The 23,061-nt window shown below is 38.6% G+C and overlaps 1 protein-coding gene across 2 annotated transcripts in view; it reads right to left on the bottom strand.

The window, feature by feature from the left end:
- LMNB1 (lamin B1) overlaps window positions 1–23,061 on the bottom strand; it is a 52,841-nt gene that overhangs the window by 9,135 nt on the left and 20,645 nt on the right. For both annotated transcript variants that reach the window (XM_070793229.1, XM_070793228.1), the window contains exons 2-8: window positions 20,358–20,514; window positions 19,588–19,713; window positions 14,855–15,025; window positions 13,333–13,458; window positions 7,160–7,380; window positions 5,887–6,112; window positions 4,044–4,148 (exon numbers count right to left, since the gene is read on the bottom strand). In XM_070793229.1, coding sequence (XP_070649330.1) covers window positions 4,044–4,148; window positions 5,887–6,112; window positions 7,160–7,380; window positions 13,333–13,458; window positions 14,855–15,025; window positions 19,588–19,713; window positions 20,358–20,514 — 1,132 coding nt within the window. The remainder of the gene's footprint in view (window positions 1–4,043; window positions 4,149–5,886; window positions 6,113–7,159; window positions 7,381–13,332; window positions 13,459–14,854; window positions 15,026–19,587; window positions 19,714–20,357; window positions 20,515–23,061) is intronic.

Here is a 23,061-nt window from a genome sequence, read left to right on the forward strand (position 1 = left end):
TTCCAGGACTATGGCCTAGCTTCAGCCTTGCTATATTAACCAGTTATGCTTCCAAGAGCCACAGAGCTCATCCAGACCTCAGCTTCCCCATCTAATAAGTAAAAATGCTGCTACAAGGACTAGATTCATATCCTAGCTCTCCTAACGTGTCAGCTCACCTTGATCAAGCTACCTTACTTTTACCCTCCAATGGGACAGAAATGGTCCTGTTAATACATGGGACTACTGTGAAGGAAAATGATGACCCAGAAAGAGGAGCTGAAGCTGAAACCCCAATACTTGGGCCACCTGATGCAAAGAGCTGACTCATTTGAAAAGACCCTGATGCTGGGAAAGATTGAGGGCAGGAGGAGAAGGGGACGACAGATGATGAGATGGTTGGATGGCATCACCGACTCAATGGATATGGGTTTGGGTAGACTCCGGGAGTTGGTGATGGACAGGGAGGCCTGGTCTGCTGCGGTTCATGGGGTCGCAAAGAATCACACACGACTGAGCAACTGAACTGATAAAGAGGAGGTGGCTGACTCAATGAATATAAGCTCTCACTGCCAGCACTCTATTATTCTACGGGTCTTATGAGCCATCCTTCCATGTAGAGCCTTCTGCCCTGCTCCAGTGGGATTCTCTAGCTGCCTACAGCAGGAACTGAGGAGATGACTAACTTCTCTAGCAATCTCTGCAGCAGACAGCCTATCTAGAATACGGTAATGGAAAGTGGTACATACCCAACTAGGGACACTGTCATAATATCCCAGAATGTCTGAGACTGAATTCCAAAAAGAAGTCAGGAAACAGAAAATCACTCATTATTCAATGGAAAACATGACTGCTATCGAAACAGACAAAACAAACAAAAGAAATATTTCCCTTTTCCTAAACAAGGAAATTCTGCAATATTTTAATGTATTTACTGGCAGAAGAGTACTGGTAGAATAGAGAAAACTTGAAAGTTAGAAAACCTGGGTTTGAATTATGGACATATATGTGTGATATGTGATGTGATAGTCCCTCAATCATGTCTGACTCTTTGCGACCCCATGGATTGTAGCCTGCCAGGCTCCTCTGTCCATGGAATTCTCCAGGCAAGAATACTGGAGTAGGTAGCCATTGCCTTCTCCATGGGATCTTTTGACCCAGGGATCAAACCCAGGTCTCCTATGTCTCCTGCATTGCAGGCAGATTCTTTACCAGTGAGCATAACACTACACCTCTACAAACCTCTGTAGGGACACTATGACCAGTCCTGATCTTTCCAAAAGACCATATGAAAACAGATAGCAAAGTTTTGTACTCCATACATTGTTTAGGAACATAAAGGGCCATACAATGGCAAAATGAAGACTGGAGATGGTATAAGCTGGTATCTTTTTAAATGGGGAGAAAACTTTATCAACTACTAATTAGGAGAAACCCCTTTCCTCTTTAGCTCCTTTGAAGCTTCCAAATCTTCCATCAGCTTTATAAATGGAAAAGGGCAGAGAGCATTTACTAGGATAAAACTGAAAAAAAGAACTGGATCCAGGCTGACCTTCGGGTTTTGTGGAATATTAATCTAACCTCAAGCTATACTTTTCACTATTCCATATGGAATCATACACTTGATCTAGTGTTAATAATAATAATAACACATCAGTAACCTTACTGGGTAATTTAACCTAAAACTAATATGTCCTAGAGCTGTACTGTTCAACATGGTAGTCATATGAAGCTTTTGAGCACTTGAAACATGGCTAGTAAGTATAAAGATTTAGTAAAAAAAAAAAGTAAAATATCTAGTAATTTTTTCTATTGATTATGATATAATAATGAATTGGTGAAATGATAATATTTTAGACACTGAGTTAAATAAAAGATAGTTCTAAAATTAATTTCACCTTTCTTTTTCACTTGTTTTAAATGTGGCTACATGAAAATTTCAAATTACGTATGTAGTTCCCTTACTTCGGGTCTAGAGTTTTAAACTGATCTTTGCTATTGCCTTGTCTTGTACAATTTTACAGGAAGATTACTTATCACTACCATGTTCCACAGAGCTTAGTAACACATTTAATGCCAGTTAACAAATGAAAAAAAAAGAAGTATTACTTTTTTATGTGAAAACTGATTTCTCCCCTAGATCCACAGAATATATATATATATATATATTTAGTCACTGAGGAACTACATTCAGTGGAAAAAGCAGATGACTGGCCTAACGGTTTTATACTACTTTAAAGAGATAAAGAGCACACTCAAAATCTGAAAATTCTGAATTAAAATGTCAGATTCTTTCCAACACATTATGCAGCTTCCACATGACACACAATAGGACTGAGCAATTTTGTCTCACTATAGTAATCACAGAAGAGAAGAAAAGACAGTGTGGTTAGGGTATGTTCCCATTTTCACCAATTATTACAAAATTAGCATCTGATATTTTCATAATGTGGTGGCAAGTTCTATGAATACATTTTTTAAAAGAGAAGTTCTAACCTATTTGAAGCTTTGATATTCAACACTAAGTAAGGTTTGCATCAATCATAAAATATTAAACATTTAATATTTTTTAAAAAGAACTGATAAAAGGACAGCCACTTCAACATTCTTTACAGATGAAAACAGTGACTTCTTTAAAATCTGTATCAAACTTAACATATTTTGTTTGCTAAGTCTCCTTACTGAGTAAAAACAAAGGAATTGTGTGTTTGCTCAAGGGAAAATATTTCTCTAAAAAGTGAGTCAGTAATACTTAGTAATGATTACATACGTGCAACTGCAGAACACAACCACAAAGCACCATTTAGAATTCAAAGCAGAGTCAGAAGGACACGAAGCCCGTCGCCCTCTAAATCTTGACAGCTTAGATAATCTGAAAGACCACGCTGATCTTGCTAAAATATTATGTCTAGAGAATGATACTTAACAGTACCTATCACCTAGCTGTGTTCAGTCGCTAAGTGGTGTCCAACTCTTTGTGACCCTGTGAACCGCAGCATGCCAAGCTTCCTGTCCTTCACTATCTCCTGGAGTTTGCTCAAACTCATATCCACTGAGTCAGTGATGTTATCCAACCATCTCATCCTCTGTTGCCCCCTTCTCTTGCCCTCAATCTTTCCCAACATCAGAGTCTTTTCCAATGAGTCCACTCTTCTTTGGCGCTGAAGTGCCAAAGTATTGGAGCTTCAGCACCAGACCTTCCAATGAATATTCAGGGTTGATTTCCTTTGGGATTGACTGGTTTGATCTCCTTGGAGTCTCCAAGGGACTCTCAAGAATCTTCTCCAACACCACAGTTTGAAAGCATCAATTCCTTGGCGTTCAGCCTTCTTTATGATCCAACTCTCACATTCATACATGACAATGGAAAAACCATAGCTTTGACTAAACAGACCTTTGTGGGCAAAGTGAAGTCTCTGCTTTTTAATACACTGCCTAGGTTTGACATAGCTATTCTTCCAAGGAGCAGGCACCTTTTAATTTCATGGCTACAGTCACCATCCACACTGATCTTGGAGCCCTAGTAACTTTTGTTAAAACAAGTCCGTACACCAACCTCAGAGATGGTAACTAAGAGTGAGGTAGACACCACCAGTCTAGACACCAAAACACTATCCAGATGATACTGATCCTCACCTAAGGCTAAAGACTGCTGATTTAAGGCATACCTCAGCATTAATAGATCACCTCCTAACAGTTCTTTATGCCAAGTAGTATCTCCTGCATTACACTGGGCTACCAGGTAACACTCAAGAAGCAACAGTTTTTTTTGTTTTGTTTTTCTTTCGTGGGGAGACAAGCAGGGAGGGGTGGGGGGAATCAGCTGGTAATATCTGCTAGAGTAGATAAAACTATTTCAGAGGCCAATTCTTTCACTTTTAACAGTCAATTACCATCTCAAAAACACAGAATTTTTTAAATCTTTGGTAGCACTTGTAATTTCCTAATAATGTCAAAAACGTTTTAATGCCCATATCTAAACTGTCTCTTTAAACCAAAATGGTTTCAATTACTTTAATTATTGGTTAAGATAATGAAATTAAGTGATGACTAAATTAACTTACTGTAACAGTCTGGCCTGCCTTCAGCACATATCTTGAGGTATATTTGTAACTCACTGATGTGTCTCCAATTTTTCTGATCATCTCCCAGCCTCCCATTGGTTGGTCCTATTGAAAAAAAAAAAAACCAAGGTCACCTCAAATATACAAAAAGTTAGGGAATAATCAAATAAATCAATCCATAGGCAGTTAAACTAAGACAACTTTATGACTGTCTTCCCATGGTTCCTATTTTCCCTCCTATAAAAAGAAAACATGGTTTTGTCATTCAGCAAAACAGAAACTTTGACAATGCTGCAATCTTAATTATTAAGGTGTGTGATCTTAAAGAGGGCAAAACTGGAAGAAAAGAGATGTAAACCAAACTAAATGCTCATATTCAATGCTAGATTAGGTGCATAATTTAAATTTACAACATCATCTCGCTGAATAACTACCATTTCACACATCGAATTTTTGACCACCATAAGCTTTTATTTATTTATTTATTTTTAAAAATCACTTATTTATTTGGCTGTGCCGGATGTTAGTTGCATGTAGGATCTTTAGTTGTGGCATGTGAGCTATTAGATGTAGCATATGGGATCTAGTTCCTTGATGAGGGATTGAACCTGGGCCCCCTGCATTGGGAACACAGAGTCTTAGCCACTAGACCACCAGGGAAGTCCCTGCCATAAGTTTTTAAAATATAGACACATAAAGCCTAGAAAGAGAAGGAAGAAAATACACCCTTTTTCTTCCACATCTGTACCACTTGTGCCCATATTTAATACTTATCTTAAAGCATAAGAGGCTCAAAAAGAGTTAATAACATAATGAGCCAGTCCCAAGCGCTGGCTTTCAATGTTAGCCCGTAGGCTGCCCAGAGCTGCCTGACTCCTAAGGAGCAGTCCAGGGTATTAAAGCAATTAGCTGCACTAATTTATTTATATCCATCTCTTACTCAAAGACAGGAATAAACGAGGCTCAGAGCCAGCTCCAGAACAGCTCCAAAAAGGGCGGCGATGCCTCCTGTAACACAGCCAAACTACTACAATGGAGCAGCAGAGGCTCCCCCGTCCTTCAGTTTCTAAAGTCGTGACTGAGAGGGCCTAGAGCCTGTGCTGCTCTGTATCAGAACCACTAAAGCTCCTTTGCCCATCCCAAGTATGTATTCATCCACACACAAGACAGTTTTAATAGCTTTGAGGAGAAAAGAAGTCATTTCACAGACATTTTACAAATCCTGAACGTGCTTCTGAAAGTGCAGTCCATTCCACTGTACCTGCCTCTGGTATCACCTGACAACCCTTCATGGCCCCAGCTCAAAAGTTCAGGATTCCCTGCTATGAATATTTTATGTTTACTTTTAAATAATTTCAAGATTGGGCTTCATACTATTCCTAGTGCATATTAAATCAACAGTGTTCATTCATTTATTTACAGAGAAAAACACTCCTAACATGTGTCAGAGCCTGGGCTCATATTTCCTCCCTTTCATAAAGCTAACAGCTGTGAAAGAATATCAACGCAATCTATCTTCTTCACAATTCTGGCTAGGACAGAGAATATTAATAATTCATCCTTAGGAAGGCCACGGTGACAAAATGACCGGGTAAGAAAAAAATCCCTGGCTCTCTAAAGAAGAGCTAATGAATAAAATTTTTAAACCACCAAGTGCACCATCCCTCTTCCTTTTCCTATTCAAGTTTATGCTACACTTCATGAATTTGGGTTAAAAAGGAGAGGGAAACTCTTATATCATGAAGATGACTGAATACAAATAAAGGCTGAGGAGTTATTACAATTGCGACATACCCCCAATTAGCAAAGCCTCTCTGGACAAAAAGGGGGTCTGTGTTTTCACCTGTTCCGAAGTGTTCTTCAAGCGGATAAATTTTCCATCAACATCTATCTCTTCAATGCAGACATTCCCTGTGGCTGAGGCAGAATGGGAGATGCTGACACTACTGCTGGCCTCGGATTCTTCCACGTCCACTCTCTTCCGCTTTCCTCTGGTGGTACGCACGCTGCGACTCGAGGATGCGCGTGACACTGTTACACGGGAAGAAGGGCTTGGAGAGAGCTTCAATCTACATGGGAGAAATAAAACGTTCCAATTATGAAACACATATGCTCTTCCTATCTTAATGCACATGCATTACTAAAGCACAACATTAATGACGATCTGCAAAAGCCAAAGTACATCTTAACAAAAAGAAACTTATTTGTGCTACAATGTCCACTATCAACATTCTTTTTAAAAATTATTATCTGAATGTTTTAGCTAAGAAAAGACCACAATCATAATGCACAAAGTTTAGAAAACTGGGAGAGGGGTTGGTGAGAGGTTGGGGGGAACAACTCATCCACCATCACCCCACCACAACCACTGTTACATTTAGTATACTTTCCGTAATTTTTTCAAACCTGCATTTTCTGTTTACAAAATTACAATCACAGTGTGTGCAATATTGAAATTAAATGTCTTTTTGTTCTAAGTGAGATACTTGCCCTTTGGAACTTTTTCTCAGAAAAGGTTTAAAAGGATTTATACACTAACCAGATTTGAAAAGTACACAGTCTCTTTCAGCAAATCTGGTATTTTGCAGCATCCCTGCGTGCGTGCTCAGTCATGTCTGACTCTCTGCAACCCCATGGACTGCAGCCCGCCAAGATCCTCTGTCCATGGGATTTCCCAGGCAAGAATCCTGGAGTGAGGTGCCATTTCCTACTCCAGGAGATCCTCCCAACCCAGGGGTTGAACCCATGTCTTCTGCAGCTCCTGCACTGGCAGTGGGATTCTTCACCACTGAGCCACCTGGAAGTCATTTTGCAGCATATTAAATTATCAAAACATTTAAAATCCCAAAAGAGAAATGGTATCCTTTCACAGTTCATCATTTAAAATAATAATAATACTAAGACTGCTTGTACATCTTCTGTTGTTGATGAAGAAGTAAGATCTATTACTACCTATCTCTACACCTAGATATTAAAAAAAAAAAGAGAGAGAGAGAAAATATTTAGAGTTGTCCTAATTGTTTTTTTTTTTTTTAAATCCTATTTACTTTTCTTCAAATAGAAAGGGTGGGGACAAAAAGTAGACTATGAGGCAGAGTGACAAGCAAGTTACATACCTCTCTTCTTCACCTTCTAGGAGTTTCCTATAAGCACTAATTTCCATGTCCAGGGCTAACTTGACATCAAGAAGTTGTTCATAATCGTTCAACTGTTGCTGCATCTGATCACGTATTTCCGCCATCTCTCTCTCTTTGTCAGACAGCATGCGGCGAGAGTTGTCTCTTTCTTTAGCAAGCAAGTCCTCCAACTCTTGAATCCTCTCCAAACATGCTCTAGACTGAAGATTCAAGGGAACACATTTACTTTCTAGGAACATTCCAACATTAGCACAACCCTAGCACAGCTATTTTAAAACATTTCCTGACCTGGAACAAATCCAATCTCTTAACATCAGAATTCAAGAACATTTTTATTTTAAGAAATTAAAAAACAAAATTCCTCCAATACAAAATACAACTCTTAGGAAAGTTTTGTCTTATAAAAAGGCTAGGAAAAGACATTCATCTAATGTGTCATAAATATACATATAATTTTTGTTTGACCAAATGAAACAAAATTTTAAGCTGTAGTTTTAGTAAAACAGTCTGGCTCCCCTACAAAGCATTCGGCTCAAAAGTATAAAGTAACAAAAACAAAGAATTAAAAGAAAACTCATTGACAAAAGAAACTGAGTATCTTAATTCAGAAACTTAACAAAAGAGATTCTAGTTACCACTTCAGAAATGGTGTGCTTTCCCACACTCTATCAGCATGCAAATACCATATGATATAATATAGTCTGTAAATATTATTGTAAACATGGAAACCTCATATTTGGTATTAAAAAAAATGAAAAATTACACCTCCTACACAAGAAGGTTCATCTTAGAAACCTTGTCGTTCACCAGGTAATCACTCATCTGCACATCTCCAAAACAGAATTCATCTCCCTAACCTCAGAAAACGACCACGGTAATCAACTCCAAAAGACTTATGTAGAGCTTAGGCCCTTAAATCACAAGTAGTATGCATCAAAGCAGGAGGGAAAGGGCACATACTGTGCAAAAGTGAAATCTGGAAGGCTAAAGACAAAAAGGATCTCTATTCCTTGCAGAAACATTACACTCTAGCTAGTGAATTTATTTCACACAGGGATATAGGTTAAATAATTTGAAACTGCTTTACATATATACTGAAGCTGGACAAATAAGCAAACGGGATGGCAGAAACCAGGCTTCTTACTCTCAGAGAAAGAAGTTATAGGTAAGCAAGGAAGGACGCCTAAACTGAACCCAGTGGTACAGGGTTAGAGTCCCAGACATCTGTGTAAATGCGTGGTTACCTTAATATAAATACAAGTGGACAGAGATACAATCACAGATAAGCATGTAAACATGGGTTAGCATATACACATTTACCTAGCTCTGCCCACAGCAGGCCTAGAAACAATGACACCCCAATACCAATGAGCATACCCAGGGCCCAGAACTTGCTTTCTAGATACCACTCTCCAGTAAAAAGAACCAGAGCTCCCTAAAGAAACAGCTGATACCAGTGCTGAGATAGGGAAAATACACGATGAGCATGGAGCATATTACAGAACCATAAAAAAAAGAAGTGCTCCAAAAAGTGGGGAACATGGTAACCAATCTGACAAAACTCCTCAAAGCCAAAGCGGAAACAATCTGAGCCAATAATCTAGTATCCACATATAATCCAAATTATAAAAAGATTTCCCTGAGCCCATACTGACAGAAACCAAGGAATGCATAAATAAATACACAAATAGGGGAAGAAGAGATGAATCTTCACAAAAGCATTCCATTTAACAAAGGTGAATACTCTCTTCAGAATGTGACGCATAATTCCTGCTCTTTATCCTTGAAAACAGGCTGGACTTGGTGACTTACTTCCTAAAAGCAGAGTAGGGAAACACAAAAATACTAACTTACAGTTGGGAAACCTGGCAAACGTCTTAGCCAATGATGAAGGTTATCACCATCAATGATGTGTGTATGTCACGTAATCCCTGATATGATGTAACAAGAAGGACACTTAAAATCCGTATCTCCAGGCTAATCATAAGAAAAGCATCAGATAAACTTAAGATTGGGGGACAGCCTACAGGATACCTGGCCAGCTCTTCTTAAGATGTCAAGGTCATGAAAAACAAAAAAAGTCTAAAAAAAAACTGTCACTGACTAGAGGAGACTAGGGAGATCTGTGGTATTCTAAAACAGAAAAAGAACAGTAACAGAAAATCTGGTAAAATCCAAATAGTCTAGAGTCTAGTTGACAATAATGTACCAATGGCAATGTCTCAGTTTTGACAAATGAACCACAGCCATCTAAGATAACTAACAAAGAAGGAAGACTGGGGAGGGAGCTAAGGGAGCTGTGTGCACCAGCTTTCCAACTTCCCTACAAATTTACAATTATGCCAAAATAAAAATGTTATTTAAAAAATAATCAACCAATGAATTCATTAAAATCCAGAGACATTCTATATCAGAAGCTCTCAAGAGAGATGCTAAACAAAATTCTGCCTCAGAGAACTGTATTTGCAAAAAAAAAAGGCTATAAATTGAGAAATCCATTTTTTCCCTTTCTCAGGGTTCTTATATTTTCTTTCCTCCAAAATAAAAAACAGTTAAGTGTAAAATGTATGTTCTTTGGGAATTTCCTGGCACCCCAGTGATTAGGACTCTATGCTTCCATTGCAGGCGGCACAGGTGTGATCCTGGGTCAGGGAACAAAGCTTTCTCATGCAGCGCAGCCTAAAAATAAGCTAAGTAAAATGTCTCCTCTTCAATCAATCTCTTTATTTTTATGTATCAGGTGGGAGAGACAGATGGGCAACAATGTCTAATCTGAAGAGACATAAATCACCCAAGATTCAGAGAAAACTTTCAGCCTCCATCTGTAAAGGCCAAAATGTACTCTATTTGTCCACCTTAGATGTTACAGGGTTCTGTAAGAGGGAAAAATCAAAATCTAGGTATAAATAAGCTTTAAAGTTACTCTGAATCATTTTGTATTTTTAAACAGAAATATTTAAATGTAATTTAAATAGCTGCACTACACCTGCTTCATAGTGAAATACAAAGAATACAACAGGAGAGATAGATCTAGATCCTTCTTCCTGATTCTGCCACTAAATAACACACCTCACTAAACTGGTACCATTAGGAAAACGAAGAGGTCCAACTAGACTATCTGTAAGATTCTGCCTCAAAACTCTAAATCTGTACTACTCAATTCTAATGGTGTCGGGTTCTCTTTGTTTTAAAATACATAATTGTACCAGTTTATTATAATCTAGCTCTGGCAGAAATTTCCAGAATGTGGGTGTTAGAAAAACAAAAAATAAAGGTGCTTTCAAAGTGCCAGTAAATTCTTCTGCAACTCAAACAGACCCTGACCAACTCAATAATTTGGCCAAAGTCAAAAATCTAAATAGAAATGAAAGAAAAGCTGTAAGCAATATATGAAATGCCTAATTACAAAACATAATACTGCTGCTATATTACGTAAAAATATTTTCTAAGTCACCATTTTAAAGGCTATATCAATTGTAAGTAAAACTAAGAACTACTTTATTAACATGAGTCACATAACCAAAGAGGAAATTCTATGGCCTAACATGCAGCATGATGAAATCGATGACTCCACAACAAATACTCTAAAACAAAAATTTAGAGATGTCTTTTTCTTTTTAATGATCTAAGGCTAAAATTCATCAACCAAAGAAGATATCCCTCAAGATATATTATTTATCATAAAATTTGATACCAGAAAGGATCACTCTCCACCCCCCTGACAGAGAAATTTAAAACTATCTGGCTGAAGCAGGCACTCCTCTCCTATTTCCTAAGGAAGGAGCTCTTCAAAACACTGAGGGCCCTGCCTAACACTGTTTAAGAGCTGCTAACCTGATGCGAAGAAATGACTCATTGGAAAAGACCCTGATGTTGGGGAAGATTGAAGGCAGGAGGAGAAGGAAGGGGATGACAGAGGATAAGATGGTTGGATGGCATCACTGACTCAATGGACATGAGTTTGAGCAAGATCTGGGAGTTGGTGATGGACAGGGAAGCCTGGTGTCCTGCAGTCCACGGGGTCACAAAGAGTCAGACATGACTGAACTAAACTGAACTGAACCTGAAGTTAACCAAAAAACTTGCAATGATAGGAACATAACTAACAGGCAAACAGGGAAAGAGCCCTGGACCTGAGTCAGAAGACACAGTTACCAAATTTCAGAGCCTATTGCTATTCACTACAGATGATGACTGCAGCCATGAAATTAAAAGACGCTTACTCCTTGGAAGGAAAGTTATGACCAACCTAGATAGCATATTCAAAAGCAGAGACATTACTTTGCCAACAAAGGTTCGTCTAGTCAAGGCTATGGTTTTTCCTGTGGGCATGTATGGATGTGAGAGTTGGACTGTGAAGAAGGCTGAGCACCGAAGAATTGATGCTTTTGAACTGTGGTGTTGGAGAAGACTCTTGAGAGTCCCTTGGACTGCAAGAAGATCCATCCAGTCCATTCTGAAGGAGATCAGCCCTGGGATTTCTTTGGAAGGAATGATGCTAAAGCTGAAACTCCAGTACTTTGGCCACTTCATGCGAAGAGTTGACTCACTGGAAAAGACTCTGATGCTGGGAGGGACTGGGGGCAGGAGGAGAAGGGGACGACAGAGGATGAGATGGCTGGATGGCATCATTGACTCGATGGACGTGAGTCTGAGTGAACTCCGGGAGTTGGTGATGGACAGGGAGGCCTGGCATGCTGCGATTCTTGGGGTCACAAAGAGTAGGACACGACTGAGCTACTGATCTGATCTGATCTGAAGTGCCATTCACCTCACCTGTAAAACATCCACACCTAGCATAAGTGCATTAAGCATCAGCCCCTGCCCCAACCTCCTAAAAGATAGGGAAATGTAAAACTGAGGGAGAGGGAATAACCAGAATACCATTTATTAAATGGAGAAAAGTAGTAAATATCAACTCAGAGTAAAAACAGACAGGACTATCTTTGGAAAAGTACCTATTAAATGCGGCAATGGAAAAAAGATGATTAATTCTTAAAAGAAAATCTTTGAAGAGAGTAAGGTATAAAAAGAAAAACTACGAACAGTAGAAGAAACCCATTTGTCAGCTTACAGTCTCTGGGCTGGTCATTAAACTCACCCAGGTCTGTGGTCAGACTGAGTGAACTTAAAAGGCCCTTGTCCTTCCAGCTCTTTAACTTTATGTTGTGAATAATGAAGTACATATGATAACAGCAAAGTAAAAACTTCTGTTTTAATCAAGTTCTTTTTACATCACCTCGTTTTACACAATAAGGTGTCTTCTAAATTCCTACAATAAATGTCTTCAATTTTGTAATCAGAAAAGGATACGACTAAAAACAAAATATTAAAAAAGAAGAAAGCTTATTTAATGAATAAAAAAGTTGACTCTTATATGAAAAATTTAAAACAACAAAACTCCCTCCCTTAAGGAAAACAGAAACTGAAGTTACTGCCTAAGTCTTTAAGATGAGTGGTAGATTATCAACATATCCTGCACACTTATATGGCTGTACATGTACTTTGCATGCATATCGGCATCACCCTTGAACCAAAACCCAGATCTCAGGCAGTGTCCACACCTGCTCATGCAGCCCCTCGAGTGCACTACCACGTACTGACAGCACCCATCAACACACCACAACAGTCCTAAGAAGGTGTGCCAAAGAATGAATGAGTCACTAAATTCTTAGCCAAGATACAAACTGATGCTGCTTCCTAAGCTACTAACTACTGAGTATTCTAAGCACCAAGGGAGTTTGTCTAGAAACACAAAGCGTTTACCACCCACAAAGAAAGTCCGCAGGCTTTCCTTCATAACAGTTTCTAAATGTGATGAAAACGAGTATGTTGGGAAGAGCACTGTGTGGAGATCAGACTGCTGGCTGGGTCAGAAAACCAGGCTCCTGGGTTAAGTCCAGAGAATAAGCCGGCAGGTCGTTCCCTCAAAGGCAATTCCCTTAGCTCCAGGTAATCTATTAGGTTAGGAACAACAGTCTCTGCCCAGAGGATGCTTATGCAGTGAGAAATAGAAAAAAACTCTGGGGAGCACTGTGAAACCAGAATTCAAGAAAATACTATCCTCTCTGAAAAGTGATTTCAGGAGGAGCCAAGCAGGTCGACTACTGTGGTGGAGGTAGCCTTCAAGTACAACTCTGAAGCTTAGTTACCTCTTTCTGTAGATTAGAAAGCTGAGACGAGAGGCTCTCAATTCTCATACGACTTTCCATCAGTTCTTCTCTGGCACTATTGACAGTAGAAGTATTCATCTCTGATGACAGTCTGGCATTTTCAAGCTAAGAAAAGAAGCAAACCACAGTCAGTCTTATCTAGTGAATTAGAACAAACAAATGAGGAAGCATGAATCGTCTCAAGATATTTCATTTCAAACCTAAGCCTTGTCAGTAACTAGCTGATGAAACAGGAAAAGCATCATGAAGTTTGCTGATGTGGTATGAATTACCTTAGAAGTTTTTCTGCTTTTTCAGCTCAGTTTCCAATATGGGAGCTTAACAATGCTGATATACGTGGGTTTACCCAAAATTTAGTGCTTCGATATTTCATCCATTATATGTCTAACGTCTCAGATAATGCTGCTAGTAAGCAGACTGAACAGGGGCAATTTAGCCATGGTGGTGTCTGTAGGAAAACAAGCGTCACATATCCCTAACCCACCAAATCTGATACAGAATATAAAGCAATAAACAGAAAGTACTAATTAAGAGATTATCTCAAACCAAATGGAAATACTTCCTTTCAGAAGCAAAAAAAAAGCTCCTCTGGTAGAAACAATAGCCCATTCCTCCAAATGCCCATAGCATTCTGTCCTGCCTGTCTTCAGGAATGTCTTCTATGTGTCTCTTCCCTGACTCCCTCTGAGGCCAGAGTCTATGTGACCAACCCATCCTTAGCTTAGCTTCTTCAGTGCCCAGCACGGTGCCAGCACCAAGTAAGGGCTGAACAACTAAACGTAGGGATTAAAAGATCACCCTCTCATCAGCCAACTACTACTTCATAAAGTGGATTAAAAGCAATATGACCAATTTGAGGCCATGCAATGGAAATTATTTTCAACACCTCTATGACTTATTTTCTAAGTCTTCCACTAACTTTTTAATCAAATCATGTAACATTTAACATATTGGGGTAAAATTATTTACTATGAAAGCCTGTACTCGGTGATTTAATAAATTTTTGCATGGTCTCCTGATATAAGAGAGAAGTTTCTATAGTCTTTTTTAAATGAATAATTAGTGGCCAAGGAAGAAATATCAGAGACTGTCCATTTGGCCTTTGTTCAAAACAGCCCAAAGTGTGGTGGTCACAATCCATCTACAATGATGACATGCATTCAGAATTAGACACAGTCCAACAAGGTTAGTACTTGTCATTGAATGAAAAGTTACTTTTAGGTGGCTGGAGTTTAACTAATATAACTTTGACACAAATGATCACTTGGACAAAGAGGTTAAAGACCATACCTTTGGTAAAAATGGAATAATCCTACTTTCTCTGAATAATTTCTATTACTTTATAAAAAATTGCTTTCTTAAAGAAAAAAATGAATGTTCTTGGAGACCGCAGGAATTCATTTAATAATACTAGAACAAGCCAAACATCAAGCTATGTTCTCAGGGACACTCCGAAACAAACGCATTCAGTGTTTCCCGCCGTCCCGGGCAGCCTGCTCACTTTGGCGTGGTACGTCTGCTCCAGCTCTTCTTTGTACAGCTTGACTTGGGCATCATGTTGCTCTCTCATCTCATGAAGGGCTTGAGCCAGCTTGTACTCGTACTCAATCTGACGCCCAGAATCCACCTCTACCAAGCGAGTTTCATGCTTCCTTCTGGTCTCATTAATCTCCTAGGAAGAAAACAATGACATAAAACCAAGTTACTTACCATGGCGGACATCAAGACCATCTGAAGTTTTACACACCAACCTCCTCATGTCTGTCCTGACAAGTGTGTGAAGAGACACTTTTTTGCCTTCATTTTTATGAGAAGATTTCTGAGACAGAACTAATGACAGAAATGGTAGCATCTCAAACCCTAGGAATTTTATGTTTATTTTCAGTAGCACAGCTTTTTATTTCTCTTAAGGCAAGGAATGGCTGGAAGGCTTTACCATGCAATCATGGATAACTAGGTATACTGAACAGCAGGTAATTATTTTTCTAAATTGTACTGACAGTAGTACTAAGAATAACTCTGAAAAAAAAATTCCACACAAAAAGTTAGAAACTTATCAGTAAAACTTCAACTAGAAGATTAATGCATAAAATAAAACTTGTCTTAGACATACTAAGAGGCAATGGACAGAGCAAACCAATTTACATGACTCACCCTAATAGCTGGTGATGCTAAGGTATCAACATCAATTGATACAGAATCTTACTGACCATATTACTTTTCTATCTCAAATACAAATGACAATTTACTATCAAAGAATAAACATAATAGGCATAATCCTTCACATTAGGTTTTAAGGAATTATCCAAACTAGAATGGCTAGGAACACAAATCCAAGAATAAAATTTCCATTCTAACGTCTAGCTCTGAAAATACAATAGATCTGTCCTTAATGGCAATAATTAAAGAGGCCACAAGAGGGGGATATAAGAACTTCTTGTTCCTGCATCCTCTTGCAGCATGCGGTTTTTCTGTGCATGTCCTCATCTTTCTCTTAACCACAGGAAGATGAGCTGGACAGAATCAGAAAACCAGGGATCAAATTCCAGTTCCGCTACTAGTCTCCTAGGGCTCATATCTATATGAAGTGAATGCTACTTAAATCATAAAAATATGCAAATGAAAGGTTTAGTTCAACCAGTATCAGGTACCTACTAGCCATTTTGCCCTTCATCTGCCTCCCTTCCTCTTCTTGCTGCTTTTCTCCTTCCTCTTACCCCTTAACTGTTCATAATAAGAAACCTAGGTATATTGACTGAATAGAATTTGACCCTCCATGTGAAAAAAAAAGAAATGAGGAATATTTTTTTAATTCATTCTCAAAAAGGCAAAACCCCAAAATTCAAAGTTGCTACCCAAACATTCTAAAAATACTAAATTACTTTTTACTGATGTCGTTTTTCACTTAGTATTTTACATGAAATAAATGACTTGCAAAGAAAAAACTTCTCAACCTCTGTTTTAAAGATGCAGGAATCCACACAGCTTCAAAACTAAGAAATAATAGATCATGGGCAATTTTAACAAAATGAAACAAAAATGTAAGTCAAGGTAGAGACACTTCAATTTATGAACTGTAGTGAATAATTCTATGATAGCAGTCACTAATTTATAAGGAGCTTTCACACATAGTATTTGACTTTGATCCTCACCACTTCTTGGGAAAATAACAGCAAGCACTGATATTTCATTTTTAAATAAGAAACTGACTCAAGAACTGTCCAAAGTCTGGCTGCTTATCCAATGAGTGCGCTTTGTCCCCACAATACCCAGTAAAAATGGTCAATTTCTATTAAATTACTTTTCTCAAACTAAAATTATTTAAGTTCTATAATAAATTCCTATTTTAAAATTGTTAGTCACCATTTTTACATTCAGTTCAGTTCAGTTCAGTCGCTCAGTTGTGTCTGACTCTTTGCGACCCCATGAGTCCCAGCACTCCAGGCCTCCCTGTCCATCTCCAACTCCTGGAGTTCACTCAAACTCATGTCCATTGAGTCGGTGATGCCATCCAGTCATCTCATCCTCTGTCGTCCCCTTCTTCTCCTGCCCCCAATCCCTCCCAGCATCAGGGTCTTTTCCAATGAGTCAACTCTTCGAATGAAGTGGCCAAAGTACTGGAGTTTCAGTTTCAGCATCAGTCCTTCCAATGAACACTCAGGGCTGATCTCCTTCAGAATGGACTGGTTGGATCTCCTTTCAGTCCAAGGGACTCTCAAGAGTCTTCTCCAACACCATAGTTCAAAAGCATCAATTCTTCGGCGCTCAGCCTTCTTCACAGTCCAACTCTCACATCCATACATGACCACTGGAAAAACCATAGCCTTGACTAGACGGACCTTTGTTGGAAAAGTAATATCTCTGCTTTTCAATATGCTATCTAGGTTGGTCATAACTTTCTTTCCAAGGAGTAAGTGTCTTTTAATTTCACGGCTGCAATCACCATCTGCAGTCATTTTGGAGCCCAAAAAAATAAAGTCTGACACTGTTTCCATTGTTTCCCCATCTATTTCCCATGAAGTGATGGGACCAGATGCCATGATCTTTGTTTTCTGAATGTTGAGCTTTAAGCCAACTTTTTCACTCTCCTCTTTCACTTTTATCAAGAGGCTTTTTAGCTCCTCTTCACTTTCTGCCATAAGGGTGGTATTATCTGCATATCTGAGGTTATTGATATTTCTCCCGGCAATCTTGAATCCAGCTTGTGCTTCTTCCAGACCAGCATTTCTCATGATGTACTTTGCATATAAGTTAAAGAAACAGGGTGACAATACACAGCCTTGACGTACTCCTTTTCCTATTTGGAACCAGTCTGTTATTACATGTCCAGTTCTAACTGTTGCTTCCTGATCTGCATATGGGTTTCTCAAGAGGCAGGTCAGGTGGTCTGGTATTCCCATCTCTTTCAGAATTTTCTACAGTTTATTGTGATCCACAGTCAAAGGCTTTGGCATAGTCAATAAAGTAGAAATAGATGTTTTTCTGGAACTCTCTTGCTTTTTCCATGATCCAGCGGATGTTGGCAATTTTATCTCTGGTTCCTCTGCCTTTTCTAAAACCAGCTTGAACATCTGGAAGTTCACGGTTCATGTATTACTGAAGTCTGGCTTGGAGAATTTTGAGCATTACTTTACTAGAGTGTGAGATGAGTGCAATTGTGCAGTAGTTTGAGCATTCTTTGGCATTGCCTTTCTTTGGGATTGGAATGAAAACTGACCTTTTCCAGTCCTGTGGCCACTTCTGAGTTTTCCAAATTTGCTGGCATACTGAGTGCAGCACTTTCACAGCATCATCTTTCAGGATTTGCAATAGCTCAACTGGAATTCCATCACCTCCACTAGCTTTGTTCATAGTGGTGCTTTCTAAGGGCCACTTGACTTCGCATTCCATAATGTCTGGCTCTAGGTGAGTGATCACACCATCGTGATTATCTGGGTCATGAAGCTCTTTTTTGCACAGTCATTTAAGTATTTAACTGCATATTCTTTAACCTGCATGTTCTCAAACTCTCTTCAATTTTGAGAAAATACACATGTGCCTTTCTTCAACTGTATTACACTATACGTCTTTTCTGGTAACAGCTGTTACTTTTACCCCTCAAGGCAGAACCACGGAAGTTATGGCCAATAGATGATATTTTTTAATATACACATATAACTATAAACGCTGTGGGTAGCCAGCCCCCAATGACTGCTGTGTTCACCTCCTATGTGAGCCCCCTTCCATACTGTATTGTGGTCCGTCTGTGTGATGGGGAGTTACAGTATATCACTTAGGGATTTAGTCTCTACAAGACAATATGGCTTGCCTTGCTCTCTCTCTCATTCATCATCCACTCTTCAGGAATCCCATCATAAGCAGCTCTGACAAAAGAGCCTGGTGGGCTACAGTCCATAAGGTTGCAAAGACTGGGCGACTAATATATACACATAAGGAAGCAGATGCTGAACTGGTATCTCCAGACAACAGTTGTGAATGAACTCTGAAGTGTTCCTCCAGACCAGGCTGAAAGCCTGACTGTAACCACATGAGACCCTGAAGACAACCATCTAAGTTAAACAGCTCTTAGATCCCTGACCTTGAGAAACTGTAAGATAGTAAAAGTCTGTGATTTTAAGATACTAAATTTTGAAGTAATATATCACTAACACAAACGCTTAAAGAGGTTGATAATTAATTAACAGCTGTGGCCAGACCTTTTTAAGTTAGATGAAGTAAGTTAAGTTATATTATTGCACAAGCGAAAGTCGCTCAGTCGTGTCCAATCCTTTGTGACCCCATACAGTTTCCATACAGTCCATGGTATTCTCTGGGCCAAAATACTGGAGTGGGTAGCTGTTCCCTCATCCAAGGGATCTTCCCAACCTAGGGATCAAACCCAAGTCTCCCCCATTGCAGGCGGATTGTTTATCAGCTGAGCCACCAGGGAAATCCAAGAATACTGGAGTGGGTAGCCTATCCCTTCTCCAAGCTGATCTTCCCAACCCAGGAATCAAACCAGGGTCTCCTGCGCAGGTGGATTCTTAACCAACTGAGCTATCAGGGAAACCCTAAATGAAGTAAAAGCTTATAAATTTACCATAACACTTTCAATTCTTACATGCAGCCTTTTTAGCAACAGTGCCTTAAATCCTTTGCCTACAGAATTCTTCCCATTTTTTCACGTGTATGGTTTATAACAAAGCCTTTTGGGATCCCTCCATTCCTTAAAGAAGAAAAATTATATATAATTACCTCCTCATACATGTTTTTACGAAACTCCAAGTCCTCAGTAAGGCTCTGACAGCGATTCTCCAAATCCACTTTAAGTAAAGTTTCATCTGCTAACTGTTTCTTCGCAGCAGCTAAAGAGGCTTCCAACTAATAGAAGGAAAAAGAACTAATGAAAATTATACAGCAATCATTTAGTAATGAATTTAATAGATACCGATGGATTGAATCAAGTCAAGTATTACAATTTCTATATATTTGTCAATCTATGAGAGTCCCTCATGATAATCTTTATCACAGAACTGTGGGTTCAACTGCTGGTCCCACCCACAGAGTGTCACATCAAAACACCCCTCAAATCTGGTAAATAGCAACAGGGGATGAAGAGATACCTATGGCTTACGTTTCAAAACTCAAACGAATGATTTTATCTACCAATTTGATTTTTTTCCTGTGTGGAGAGCACCATTAAGACATCTTCTCTCTTTTTACCCTACATTTTGGTACAATAATGAAATAAGCTGTGAGATCGAGAAACGAATGAGCACAAGCACAACAGAGAGGAGGAACAGCAGCAACAAGATCTGCATAGGCCAGACACAGTGACTGAGAGGTGAGGGCGCTTCACATGCCAAATAGCTCAGGTCTATGCAGGGGTAACCACCACTCCCCCGCCCCCGACCAAAATAACTCAATACATTTTTTAAGATAAAAAGCATAAAACAAGTTTTACAATCAAGACAGATGGGGCATTTAACCTGCGAAATACAGCTCAAGAGTAGAGTCTAACTTACCTGGGCGATCTGATCCTTCAGATCTTCCAAATCACTCTCTAAACTTTTCTTATCACCAAGTGCAGTTGCCAAAGCTGCATCTTTCGAATTCAGCGCTGCTTCATATTCTCGAAGCTTGATCTGGGCTCCATTAAGATCAGATTCTTTCTTAGCATAACTGCAAAACATTTGAGAAAGTGCAAGACATCATATTATAGCCCAACTGAACCATTCTCCCTCCCTGTTTAAGGGGGAAACAAAAGAGGAGGCAATTTAAATAAAGGCTGCCATAAGCTACTAAAATCACAGGAATGATTGGGGAACACTCTATCTAGAGTGCTATCTTTGGTGGATAACAACTTCTTCCTTCAACGACCGCCCTTCTCTGATTAGCAATGACTCTAGGTGTAAGATGTCCAGAGGCCCAATGTATCAGAATCTGGTTGTCTCTGAGGGAGAACACAAGCCTTCTTGTTTTATAAAGAGGTGTCTATATGGTTCACTAAAACTTTTCTGAAGAAATGAAAACTTGCTATTTTTAAATACAATGAATATTAAAAATCAAGACATACAGGAGACAAATCAAGATAAATGATGAGATTTTAAATAAATGAAAAGTTACTTCAAAAAGTAATGTTATGACTTGTTAATATATATTGATAGATACTTCTTTGACATTACCTAAGAACTGATCCCAAGCTTGCAAGTAGTTTCCATTTCTTACACAAGAGGTGGTTTTAAAACTTCCTTAACTACAAATAAGGGCCTTCCTAGTATTTTGAAGAAAATAATTTTTTCAGTTTATACTAATAACTATCCAAAATGAAACTAGAATGAAGGTGTATTTTACTTCTAATTATCACTTTTTATTAAATGGAGTTCTACATTATAAAATTAAAATTCCTTTAGGATATAGTTTGTCAAATAATTATATTATAAAGATCAGTATTTTTTAATGCAAATAATTCCATTATCATTAACAGGTCATATTGGAAAAGTCTTAATAATATAAAAACTCTCAATATATATTCTTAATTAAAACTGCTATTATAGAGAAGTACTTCTAATACTGATGTTTGAGAGTGGGCTCAACAGAGGAACCTTTAATTAACAGAAATCCTTAAAATATTATTATATCAATACCATAATAAAATTAAGAAAAAACTATCCAAAGGATAAGCAAAGGTAGTGTAAAGAGAAGATTTAATAGTACTCAGTTTTTACTCATTTTGGTATTATAAAGCAACTACATACACATATAAAATCTCAGCAGTCACATAACAAGAATATTTTTTTCTTAAATTCTGTATTTTTAAAAACCACAAGATGGCAGTCTTTCCCTGAAGACTTTGTTTAGAAAGGCGGGGGAAAAAAATCAACTGTAGGAGAAAAAAAAAATTTCCCATACAGTCATTAATTTGTAACAAAAATGCCTAATTCATAAAAGTGCTGGGTCCTAAAGCTAGGAACACCATAGAAAAGAATCAATACTTGTGGAAGAGCCATTACTTTACCCCACAATATAAATGACCAGAGCTGGAAGGGAGAAATAGTGCAATACATTGGATTTTAAAACACAATCATATTTTATAGCGAATTGCACAATATTTACAAAAGCTACTGACTCAAAATTACTTAACAGTTACAAAATTCTTCTGCATCACTGACTAATATTTAAGTCAGTAAATATTAGGAGGGGCTTCCCTGGTGGCTCAGTAGTAGTAAAGAATTCACCTGCCAATGCAGGAGACATAGGTTTGATCCCTGGTCCGAGAAGATCCCACATGCCACGGAGCCAACAGCCCCTGCGTCACAACTACTAAGCCAGTGCTCTAAAGGCCGGGAACCTCAACTGAAGCCTGCGCCCTAAAGCCCCTGCTCCGCAACAAAGAGAAGTCACTGCAGTGAGAAGCTTGCACATGGCAACTACAGAGAACCCCTCCTCGCCACAACTAGAGAAAAGTCCACACAGCAATGAAGACCCAGCACAGCCGAAAATAAATAAATAAAATTATTTTTAAAGATCATGCAGGAAGTCTTGGTCTAACTACCAGCACACGGTCAAAGTCCAGAAACCTGCAAAACTGACATCATATAATATACACATGTGAGCATGCATCACCTAAGCACAGAATAACATCTGACAATGCTCTTAACAAAGAATAATTTAGACAGGAATCCAAAGCTACGAGGAAGTATCACTTAAGGCATCGGTGGGCATTTTTCTGCAACTATACTTCCTAACTGAATTTCTTCAGTTACTGACCTGCTTATTCAAAGGAGATTTTCTCATACATGCACATGCTGAGTATAAGTCAGAACACACCCATTTACTGGAGGTGTTTACCTAAGAACCAAAACTTTAAATTGCAACAACAAAAAAAAAAGGTTTATAAAACACAGCTAACGCTCTAATTAAGAATCTCCTCCCTTAACAAACAAAATTACTTTCATTTCAAGTAAGCTTGAATTTCAGTCATAGAGAAGGAAATAGCAACCCACTCCAATATTCTTGCCTGGGAAATCCCTTGGACAGAGGAGCCTGACAGGATGCAGTCTGTGGAGTTGCAAAGAGTCAGACACAACTTAGGGACTAAATAAGCTTGAATTTCATTCATAGCAAGTAACCAGGTCTAATCAAATATCTGACCATTAAAAAAATAATCAGCTGGAAAGGCTACATTTACAGTACTGTTATTCCATCTCAGTGGATCAAGAGAAACAG

The sequence above is a fragment of the Bos indicus genome, chromosome 7, assembly GCF_029378745.1.
Source record: "Bos indicus isolate NIAB-ARS_2022 breed Sahiwal x Tharparkar chromosome 7, NIAB-ARS_B.indTharparkar_mat_pri_1.0, whole genome shotgun sequence".
In the NCBI taxonomy this organism is placed as follows: Eukaryota; Metazoa; Chordata; class Mammalia; order Artiodactyla; family Bovidae; genus Bos; species Bos indicus.